The sequence below is a fragment of the Chroicocephalus ridibundus genome, chromosome 2, assembly GCF_963924245.1.
Source record: "Chroicocephalus ridibundus chromosome 2, bChrRid1.1, whole genome shotgun sequence".
In the NCBI taxonomy this organism is placed as follows: Eukaryota; Metazoa; Chordata; class Aves; order Charadriiformes; family Laridae; genus Chroicocephalus; species Chroicocephalus ridibundus.
Genome location: NC_086285.1, coordinates 63386719 through 63398761, shown reverse-complemented (window position 1 = coordinate 63398761; position 12043 = coordinate 63386719). Strand labels below are relative to the sequence as shown.

At 40.2% G+C, this 12043-nt stretch overlaps 1 protein-coding gene across 3 annotated transcripts in view; it reads right to left on the bottom strand.

Annotated features, from left to right (window-relative positions):
• The window catches only part of COL15A1 (collagen type XV alpha 1 chain), a 152621-nt gene that overhangs the window by 46644 nt on the left and 93934 nt on the right, over positions 1-12043 (bottom strand). The window contains exons 18-21 of one of the 3 annotated variants that reach the window (XM_063325714.1): positions 7914-7949; positions 3757-3819; positions 2918-2953; positions 2741-2824 (exon numbers count right to left, since the gene is read on the bottom strand). In XM_063325714.1, coding sequence (XP_063181784.1) covers positions 2741-2824; positions 2918-2953; positions 3757-3819; positions 7914-7949 — 219 coding nt within the window. The remainder of the gene's footprint in view (positions 1-2740; positions 2825-2917; positions 2954-3756; positions 3820-7913; positions 7950-12043) is intronic. The other 2 variants (XM_063325715.1, XM_063325716.1) reach the window with 2 other exon arrangements.

The window sequence follows — 12043 nt, the reverse complement described above, 5'->3', positions numbered from 1 at the left end:
TTTTAGTATTTTGCAATATCAAATGGCAGCAAACTGAGGGACACTGTTTTTTTTTCACAGGACATTTCGGAGCAGACTTCCTGACAGACGGCAGGAGGCAACAGAGAAGGCAGAAAGGACTGCAAGCCTCTGAGATCCACAGTGTTAGCAGGTACAGTGGAAGCCTGGAAGCGGCTAGGTTCCACTGCAGACCTCAGTTTTATCCTACCATGTCTTTCCACAGTGTTAGAAATGGCTCCTGATGGAATCAAACCCTCTCAGTCCACATAGGAACCAGGTCAAAGGAGGAGGAAGCCAAGGTCCACTTTTCAATGCAGTTCGATCAATGTGTTATTGGCCAGACACTGGTGAGGCCTGGCCCTGAGCCACAGCTGTCCACATGAGATCATAATATTGCAACAATACTGAAACTGTGCCAGCTCTTTAATTTGTTTTATTTTGATCAAGCAGCATAAGATCTGTTTAGTTGCAGCCACAGAACCCTTCATAAAAAAACTTTCTTCCAACTTTGACAGATCAGTCCATTGGACTTCTACAGCCCAAGAAGTATTATTGTCTTTGGCTACGCAATGGTTAAATGAGTGAACTCTAATAGACACTGACCCAGGGAGTGATCTCTCTAACTGCCCTGTGGTTCACTTAGATCACGTAATTGATCTCTGTTACTCTACCCACATCAAGCCAATATCCACATTACAACAGCTGGTACTGGTATTTATTTTAGTTCTGTAACTCCAACTGCAATTGATAGGTCTACTTGCAGTAGTTCTTTCCATATCTGAAGCTAACTACAGAAGATGAGAAACTGAGTAAACAAAATGTATCTGGATGATTTAATCTTCTGTCTCAGCAAATGCGTAGTAAGCAAAGGTCCTGTTCTTACACAAACATTTTTGAGGTAGGTAGAACTCAATGTCATATGTAGTGACATATACTTACACACACACACATTTAATTAACTCAAAATTCAGCATACGAAGTCCTCAGAGAAATTATCTGATTAACAATATAGAGGATTTGAAGCGTATGAGAATAGATGGCTCTTGCTGTATCCCCTAGAATATGTTTGCTACAAATGTACATAAAGCCACATGTATTATGCTCCCTACTTTGTGAGAGAGCTTACTTCTTAAACTCCAAGGTATTTAGAGAAGGAAACGGGTATCTGTATGGGTTTGTAATACAACTAGCACAATACAGCTTCTACGAGGCTCTACAAATTTCTGTAATGCATGGTGTAGGTAGTTCATACGGAAGTTCTGGAGAATTCAGAGGATTCAGGTTTCTTCAGACATAGCTATACATTAGATAGATGTGTGGGCTGTGACTATCACAACGTGTAGGGAACCATGCAGCCTCCAGCAAACTAGTGCCATTAGATTGCTATCAGCTCAGCTTCAATAATATTTTTGTATTTCTTATACATAGCTGCCCTCCCTCTGAGGCTTTCACAGTGTTTTTTCAAGTATTAAGGAGCTAAGGAGCAACACATTCAGGTTTATTATTACTGCAAACAGACCTGTTTAGTCACTGTTAAGAGTTAAGGCCCCACAGTGACATCGTGGTAGGGCTGGGAGAAAGAAAATGGATTTTACATCAGCATTTCTGTCACAGCTATTGAGGAATTTCCCAGAAACACCAACAAAAACATGGTGAAGTCTAGAGCTGGTGACAGTCCCTATTTGAGCAGGACTTTGAACTAGGTTATCTTCTGACATCCCTTCCAACCAATATTTCTGTGAATCTATAATTCTGCTCATCCAAGATGTTAGGGTCTTGGAACCTAAGATTCTGGGTGGATACCCAGCAAATTCAGTAAAACAACCCAACTCTTTTGGGACCGATTATGTGGTGCCGATTTATGCCGTATTTGCTATCAGTGGTAGAAGCCTAAGTGAAAGCCTAGTTGTTTCAATCAACAAAAAATGCTATGTGTAGTCCAGCAGTATGATAGTGTTGGTGCTCACCTCCCTCTAATACAGATTTCTCATCTGGGCTTTTTCCCTTCTTGCATTCAGAAATCACTTTTTACTGCCGTGACATGCATTCCTATGCATAAGCCTGGCTGTTTTAGGCACCTTCAGCTCTCAGAGGTGAAGAATTTCCTGCAGCCACTCACAGCTTCTCCAGTTCTTAACATCATACCAAGCCCACTACAAGGATTTTTGTTGTTGGCTTGAAAAGGGATTCATCCTAAATTCTAGCCTTCCTTACAGCTAGCTAGTGTTGTTTTTGCAAAGGCTGATGTACACAAAGCAAAACTGACTCAAAAAAATATACATGCAGCTAAAGGATATTGGACATTTTTTATGAGCTTCTAGCATTTTACTGGTTGGTACTTTTGGCTGCTGCTTCCACAGCAGTCAGGAAAACACAATGCATCCCTCTCCTACATATCGCCACGTCTCAGGTGCCTTACTTTGCTAAACATCCTCAGTTTTGTATTTCTCTGTTGATTCTTATTTGACATTCACAACTCCTGCAGAATCACCTGGAGAGTTTGTGAGAAGCTCTCAATATGAACCCGCAGTTCTTGTCTGTAAGCTCTTCATCTACTTTCCTTCTATTCTATTCTGTTACAAATCCATTTGATATAGAGACGTACTGAAATTTTTTATGTTTTGAGGAGTAGGCTTACGACCTGAACATCAACAGCAGAATTGCCAGTTTGTTAACTGCTTGTGCCCTCTTCTCTGTAAGACAAGTTACAGAGATTTTAGTGCTTGTCAAACACACTTACCTCAGGTATTGCTATGATTGGTCCTGGTGGTCCTGGTGGTCCAGGTGGTCCCACAATACTGTTCCCATCCTGTCCCGGTTCACCCTATTTGAAAAGCATTACAGGTGAAAAAAACGTTTACTAAGTACTACATTTCACATTGGTTTCTCAGAAAGAACGAAAACCACTCAATCTTACCTGAGGTCCTGGGTCACCCTTCTCCCCCTTTGGACCCTGCATGTGATTAAAAAAATGAGCATAAGTGATTTAAATGGAAAAATTGTGAAAATGTGCTTTTCACGTAGATGGGGCCAGCTGGTTTCAACTCAGGCCCTCTGAGGATTTGATATTTAAAAGTACTCCCCAGCACGTTTGACAGAGTTCACGGATGACCAGAAGAAAAAGGGCACACAACATTTCATTAGTTGGGGGTTAATTCAACAAGCATTTCCTTCACTGCACTGGCTGTTCCTTCCTTTGTCAGCATTAACCACCTCAGTTGTGTCCAGGATTGCCCAGTGGGTGGGGGCAGCATAACAGAGGTGAGCTAAACAGTCGTTTTTCAGCAGATTAGTTCTAAACTTGGTCAATCCCTCGGTACAACTCACTGTACTGGGGACACAGACAGCTTGTCTGTCACGAAATGAGCTGTGGGACTTTCCAGCTGAAGAGCTCTGTAATTCTCGTGACTCTTAAGCATGAGAAATATATTAAAATTGCCTACAAGCCTGTTAGCTTAGCTTCTCTCTAATTAAAAACAGAGCTAATTTCTGAATAATTAAAAGCAAAAGGAGCATTGAAGAACCGGAACTAGCCCCTGGAGATGCCTGTGTCACTTCTGCCTGAGGAGGGCAATGGCACACACTGCTCCTGTGCTTGGTCTCTGGGGTGACTGCTCCAGGGTAAGTAGGACGAACCAAGGCCCAGCTCCCTACACACTGCTAGCAAGTACTGTTAGGGCTCCTGCTGATCCTTAAAACATAGATTTGGGAACCAGCGTGCGTTAGGTTGTCACAGATTATGATAGTACTACTCACCACATCTCCAGGATGTCCAGCAATGCCAGGAAAGCCTGGTTTTCCGTCTGTACCTGGCATTCCCTGCCACAACAAACATACTGTTACTTTCTCTAAATTGTATTTGGTTTCCTACAAGCAGTAGGCTACCACTCTTGGGAGGGCCACAGTATGCTTCTGAATGGACTAGGGAGTAGGTTTGTGGGGGGCTCGGTGGAGTCAGCGTCATCTCGTTAGTCATCTGCTCTCTCCGCTCCTGCTATTATTTCCCTCTCCAGAGCAGGAGTTTTTAGTGCAGCGACAATCATTCTTCCTCACTGCTTCCAGCTCCACTTAGCAAAAGGGTGACTTCTGTTGCTTTCCCCCAAGATACATTTAGTGGGTTATTTCCACCCTTCAGTTAAGTGACTCTCAGGCTGGAGGAAGAGGAAGAGGCATTTAATGTAGATGGGAGTTGGTATGTGGGATAAAAAGTTTGATAGCCCCTGCTGTAGTTTAATGCAGGACTGGTTATTACTGCTAAGAATCTGGTCGGTTACTCTATTCTATGGGAAAAACAGAAGCATCGCTCGGTAATGATAATGCAGTTTGCCCAGAAAAAAAAGCAGATAAAAGAAGACTGAATTCTTAAAGCACCAGATAAACAGTGAACTACATTTTTTGCATCTGTTTTTCTCTGTGTCATATGAAAGAGCAAAGGAAATGACACAGAACAGCCCGATGATTCATCTGAGTGACAAATTAGCCCTGTTTTGTTTTAGTAGTGGGGCTATTTTTTTGTTCATTTGCTTGGTTGGTTGGTGGGGGTTTTTGCTTCTTTTTTGTTTGGTTGGTTGATTTGGTTTTTTTGTTTTTTTTGGTGGAGGAGTGTTTTGGCTTTGGGTTGGGTTTTTGGGGTTTGTTTTTTTTTTTTTTTTTTTTTTTAGGAAAGGCTATTTTGGTTCTTACTTTTTATTCTACTTCAAGAAAATATTTTTTGGCTTTTGCAGTGGATAGTACCATGAAAATCTAGTAGAGATAGAGAATTACATTAAAAGGTCAGCTCAGTAGCTGTCATAAAGATAAACTGAGTACAAGAAATTATTATAAAAGGGCCAGGAAAACAAGAGCACAGAACATTTCTATGCCACTGTATAAATACTTATTGTGTGCCCATAACTTGAATTCTGTGCACTGGTTTGTTCACATTTTCCATCTTGAAAAGGATTTAGTGGAACTAGAAAACTTCAGAAAAGGCCAATGGGAATAATGGAAGTTACAGAATGACTTCTATATGAGACATGATGGTGTAAGCTGTGACTCTTTAGCATGGAAAACAGACAAATGAGGAGGTGGGTGAAGAATACTGTAGAAGCTTCTAAAAGTAGAGAGTAGTGAAGGACTCACACTTCTAATAGAAGAAATAATGCACCTCAAATGAAAATAGATGGAAGAGGTTGATGGGATGTGTAGTTAAGTTGACAGAGCAACCTTGTCTTGTAAATTGTAGAAGTTTGCATGAGTTCCAGAGGAAATATAAAGTTCACTAGAGATCTAATTGTGGTTCAGACACCATTTCTAGCTGAGAAAGTCCGAGCCACAAATTGTTGGAGTCTAGGAGGTCGCTTAGGAGAACTATGATGTAATATTTACTCTTTTATAAGGTCAAATTGCATCTAAGCATCTGCTCAAACTGCATATGCTTTTGACATTGCTGGAGACGGGATACTGGGGTGGATAGATGTGACCCAATAAAACTACTGAGAATTAGCTAATACTCTACGGGAGTGTCTGAAAGAACAACAGAGTTTCAAAGCATCCGACGTCAAATGGTCTTCTCTGCTGCATTTCTGGTGTGATAGAAGAAATTCAAATTAACGGTTCGTAGGATGCCAAATTCTCTCTCTTCTTACTCCTTTCTACAGAATCACCAGCATAAAATATTTTAAGGTGTCCACTTCATTAAGAAGGGATATTCTCACTGTTATTTCTATTGTTTGTCTGTGATCAGCAAAGCACGTGGCTCAGGAATAAACATTCAGTTTATTTAAGATAAAGTATAATTTCTGAAACACTCTCAATTTTCATTTTTTGGACAAGTGCAGGGTAAAAGTTGTCTCGGAACGCTAATAGGATTCAGGCACCTAAGCAACTACTGGGATTTGGGCACATACACGACTAGTAAAAATGTGCTTGGGACTTCAGTCTCTTCAGTGCTCGTGGAAAATTACATGTATCTATCTGCGGCAAAGGTAATTGGGCAGAGGAAATAACCTTGGACCAACAGCATTTCTGCCACAGAATGCTGTCGTTTCAGACACGTTCGTACCTGCAGATCAACTTCCTGCTACTATAAATGCTGAAAAATTTAACCTATTGATTTCCCTTACAAAATTTAATTTGGAAGAAAATATCCAGGATATGTAAAATGTTTTACAGTAAATAATGTACCCGGAGACTTCCTTATTTCTAACTCCCTCCATATTTTAAGAATGTAGCTCATGGCTCAAATGCAAAAGGACTAAGATCTTTTTTAATCTGAGGACTGAAGAGATAGATTGATTATTTTTAAATAGGACTGTAGTTACTCCCCTTGCAATACATACATGTGTTTGAAATATATCTATCACATTAACAATAATAATTACAAGAACAAGGACCACAGAACAAAGCACCCATATGTATAATAATTAAGAAAATAATCTATAGCCTCAAACAGATTAAAAAGAAGAGTTAAACAACTGTCCTATGCATCAATGCATCAGCTTTAATTATCATGCTGACAAATACTCTGTGAAATGGCAACACTCAAAATATGTACAGCAGATGGAATTTATGGCAAGCAGTGTCCTGATACATTGTTGTTTTTTAAAAATAAACAAGCAGATGCTGCTAGAAGACTGTGATAATACTCTTGTAAATATTCAGCAAGCAGAACAGTCGATACGTAATTGCTTTCATCTTGTTTCCTAGAGCAACTCTTGATTTCAGTGCTGTCCCGAACGCAAGAGAAGCTTTTGATTTATTTTCTTATTTTATTTTATTTAAAAATGTTTTTATTTTATTTTAAAATGTTTTTATTTTATTTGAGTCCCAACACTGCCGTCTGCTGGCTTATGCCCGCAAAAGGCACGCAAGTCAGCCAGGGTCTGGCAAAAAGCAGCACAAATACAAACAGGAGCTTTGGGGTGGGCTCCGAGAGGACTCCAAATTGGAACAGATAGGGATGACGATAGGGAACACTGGAGAGGAAAGAACGGCCTCCAGCTCCATTCATTTCAATACTAACACCGTGTAAACCAGTGGTAGACTAGCAGGTTTCGTGTCTAGAAACTGCACTGGTCCAGAGCTGCAGGTCTAGGTTGCCCAGTGGTGCGTGGGGTGAGTTAGACAGCCAGGGCAAATTACAGCATGGGAGGTACGGGCTGCATGTTAGGGAGCCTGTCTTTCCAAAGATGATAGTGAAACACCGGAACAAGATACCTTCAGAGTTTTTGGAACCTCCCTGGAGGTATTTAGAGCTCAGTGAGAAAAATCCCTTGATGATGTCATCTAGAGTTGGTGATTTCAGAGGTCATCTAGTCCAATCTATCCAATCTAGTCCAATCTAGATCCTTCCAGCCACCATTTCTGTAATCTCGTACCTCCCGAGAGGTCAGGTGTGTGTTAGGAGGGGCCTGGCTGCAGGACGATGGGCAGGTTCTACCACAGAAATAGGTAACGACAGTGGCCTCTGTGCTGAGCGCTGGATTGGGGTTGTGCGCGGCTCCTGAGGCTTCTGCACAACGTGGCATGAATCTACCACTGTACCATGGATGCGAGTCATGGAGGCAGTGCTCTGGTGTGCTAGCTATACACCATAATATTAAGGAGTCGGGGAGCATGCGGAACTAAGTTTTCTTTATATAAGCTTTGCTGGTTTTCATTTTTGTTCTGGTGAAAATGTTAATTGCCTCACCAAACACTACGGCATCACGCACCTGAGGATTTTAACAGAAGTCTTAAGCAACAGGTTACTCTGGCTACTGATAATCACAATTCAACTGAGAAAGGCTTCTGTTTTTCCAGAGAAGCCTCCCTGGGTTTTAACACGCTGACAGCAAGAAATGTTTATTATACCCTGAGCATATTAAGAGAAGAAACAAAACAAAAAGGAAGAAACGACTGAGGTTTTAGGTCAAGTTAAATGAATTTCCCACCTTTGAACCTGGTGGACCAATCTTGCCTCTTTCTCCCTGAAATGGAGACACAGTAGGGCTTAAATATCAAAGTTAACACTAATTACAAGGATTTTAAACACATATGTTTCTTTCCTTACAAACAAAGGGACTGAATGGACTAAGACGATTAGCAAAAATAGGGCATATTTTTGGTAAAGTGATGCTCAGCATAAATTTGTGAATTGCGTCTAGGGGCTTAACCTCACAGTTGCCACCCAAATCTTAGCATTTCTCATCACCACACGTTATTTTTGCTGAGCATCTACCAAGCCACATGCCTGAACCTTCATTTTGGTGTCTGAAATCAGCACATGGTAACATTCCCCGGATCTACCAATGCCACAATGACCTTGTGCCTCCACAAATGACCCACCATCTTCCTTCAACACAGTTAACTCAGCCTCCCCCACTCTAGTCCCCCATCTACCCAGCCATTGCATCATACCACGAACAATGTAATGAGCGCTGCACTGCTCCACCTTTGGGACTGATTCTGCAGTACTCTACCTCTGAGTAGACATGATTCCTTGATTTCATTACAGACAGGGAACACACGATTTAGTTTATTTCATTTGAGATAGAGAATATAAACAGCAACAAATCAGCAAGGAGCTACAGCCATTGCCTCAAATGTTACTTTTACTCTTATTAGACAGCCCTAAAAGACTTTAGGAGTGCTTATATTCATGAGTGCAGGAAGACTGTAGACTGTTTTTTAATGAAAACAGTTTTTCATAATAATAAAAGTGAAAGCAGAATTTGGATCTATACATACTTCCTAGGAAAGAGAGAAAACTGAGTTTTTGAATGTGGTTTTGAAAACTAGGAAAGAGAGATCACAGCAGGCCTTCTCTGACAGCTCTACTAGTGTGGGGTATTTGAAGGACTAAGGCTGTATGAAACTTAAGGCTGTACATTAAATTCTGCATGATACATCAGCTTTTGTTTTTTTGGAAGTGGGTTGTTGTTGTATTTTGCCACTGTTGCCTACTGAAGTCATTTAAAACCATGAAAAGTGTGTGTAAAATTAATCCCCATACGAATGATAGTGCATTGTAACCACTTTATATTAATTTTGCCTTAGCGTACCCGATTTTATCACGTCAGGCAATAGTATGTTCCTTTCTGTGTCTCCATGATCTTGGGGATGAGTGACTCAAGATTAAACAACTAAAAGCTTAGTGTAGGTGGTGTGGAAGTCTCTTGGCCAAGATCTATCTTTTCAGTCCCGGTCCAGTTCCTAAATTCTAAGAATTGTGCTGTCTCTTTTTCTGAAGTCTTTGTGAAACAGTTTTTCTACAATATTTTAGAAACAAAATTTCTAGTTAAGGTCCGAGTATGAGTTTTTAACAAAAAAATGTATTTTCAGCATGGAGACTTGGCACCCACTCGTGTCCATAGAGCAGCATCATGTGACAGCACATTTATTCTAGCCAGTCCTTTGCAGTATCATTCACTAACACACACTGCAAATACTTGACTTTTTCGCCCATAAGTAATGTTGTCCTCCAGCATTAACAGAAGTAGTACCCAACGGAGAGACTTTTTTCAGCCCTATAAACTGAGCTCTACAGACTCTAGACACAGGTGACTGGCCAGATCTTTGATTGCTGTTGTTGTAAGAAACAGATGCATGCAGTTATTGCTGGCAATGTGCTTTCTGGGTAGCCAGTGACCTGTGCTGTGTGTGTTCAGGTGTAAATTTTAGGAAGAGGGTGGGGGACCCCACCTGTTGTTTTCACTTCCTACTTCCTCAATGTTGCTGTCATTTCCCAAGGCCATGAAGACTTCGAATTTCTTTAACTACGTATTTAAGGTGCTGAACGGATGTTGTCATGCTGTACTATTAACCTGAGTGGTACTTGAGCTTTACACAGGAATAGAAAAAGCTTCTTCCTGTCTAAGGCCTCATTCTGAGAATCTGCCCTTTTTTCTTCTGGTTCTCTCTCAGTTTTATCCTCATGGGTTACCTGACCAATAGCAGCACCAAAGAGGAAGAATTCAGTCACTACTGAGTTCAAATCAAAACCAAGGCAAAGTAGTCATGACATCCTCCCCCCGGCACCTTCCAAAGTGTTTTTCTGTCACTTTCTGGGATCGTGCCAGAAGGCCTCTTCCTGATGCTTTCTCTTTCAACAGCGTACATGTAACCTCTTCGAAACCAGACTGATGTATAAGTGAGTGACAAAGAGAAACTGCCAAATGTCCTAAACAAAAAGGCAATGTTACACCAAGTGCCTTGGAATGTAATGGCCCATCTGGTATTCACTCACTGTTCTGGTGTGGATGTGAAATAATGCTATTAATACACATTCTGGGTGGATACCCAGTGTAAATGGGAACAAAATTTGTCCCATACTTAGTCAGCGTATGAAAGTTAAACAAAAGCTGTTTTGTTAAGGCAAATGCTGGGAATATAGAAATAAAAAACATATGCCAAAGCAAAATAGGTTAGCTTTCATGTGTTTCTTGTTACATAGGCTACCTTTGGTCCTAATGGCCCATGCTGTCCATGTCTTCCTGCAGAACCCTACAATATTACGCTGAATTTACTGATAAATCCACATAGCATTTCATAACAAATTTTTCTCAGAAAAAAACATAATTCATAACCACAGCTGTTACAAAAAAAATGCTGGAGATCAGTAGCATCAGAAGAGATTTATAAAATGATTTAGATTTGTTGTTCTAATAAATACTGCCCTGCTCTATATTATCATGCAAAGATCTAAAGATTTTTTTTCTTACAAAGACAACTTTAGTCTTGACACTGCGTATTATATGTTTTTTTAGAAAATATTAGAAATAAAGTTGTCCAGGCGCATTTGTTGCAAGGGGTTGCTTTCAATTGCTTAAAATGTTTTGAATTTGCTCCCTTGGCTAAAATTAAGATATGTAACCATTTTAGAGGCAATGTGGCATTGTCTTGCTGAGTTTAAAAGTAGCTTGAAACAAAGATTTGGTGATGCAAATTCCTCTTGTCTCCATATGGTGATATCAGTTATAAAGTACAATTATGACCCTCTGATGGTTAAATGAACAACATTTCATTATTGATCATTTTAGAAAGTTGAGTGGAAAAAAAAGAATTCACAAAGCGATTGAATCGTCTTCATCTAAAATATGAAGACAAGGAACCAATAAACCAAACACCACCGAAACTTTACACTGATCTGTGCAAGAAAAAGAATAGAAATCCTGAAAATGATAGCTGAGCCTACAGACAAAATAAATTCGATACTTCCGCTTCAAAACATAACCACTACTTTCTCATAAAAGATTAATTAAAAATTCATCAGATACAAATATAATGCAAATAAATATAATTTATTTCCTAGCAGCTGCTTTGAGTTACAGCCCTCTTAGAAGCAGTCTATTTTCACCTAAACACAATCAGGAACCTCTGGAGGTGTCATAGGGTGTAAGTGGCTCATAATGCTTTCATGCAGTACCAGTAAGGATGTATAATTATTTTCATGATTACTGGAAAGTTCCTATGTGCCTTCTTCACTGACTCAAACTTTGTGGAGTGACTAAGCAGTAACAGGAAACAAAATTTTGGGATTTTGTTCAGCTACAATAAAACATTTTTTCAGTATTTGTAGCTGAGTGACTTGGAAACAATGCCCATTATACGACCAAAATGGAGAGCAAGGCTGTCATTTAGGCAGGTCAGAATAGGCAATTTGGAACTGGCTTTGGACATCTCATTTTGGACACTAGCTTGTTTCAGCGAACGAATTCTATTCTTATTTTTGTGACTGCATTTTTGAGCCACCTTTTTAGTATCTAGGCAAAGGTCTCTCAGATATTAAACTGAGTCAGCTATAACTTCAGTGACTCACAATTACTAGTACTTCAAATCAGCAGAGTAAAAAGCTTCTCAGACTCACTCCTGTCTCCAGTTCATTTCTGATGATTCATGGAGTCATAAAACCAGGGTTGTACAGGCCTCTGGAGGCCATCTAATGCAGTCACGCCCTTGAAGTAGAACTGTCACGGCTCTGTGCGGCAAAGTCTTGAAAACTTTAAAGAACAGAGCTTCCACAGCCCCTGGACAAATTTCCCCAGTTCTGCACTAACCTCCTAGTGAACAGCTTTCTCCTAAG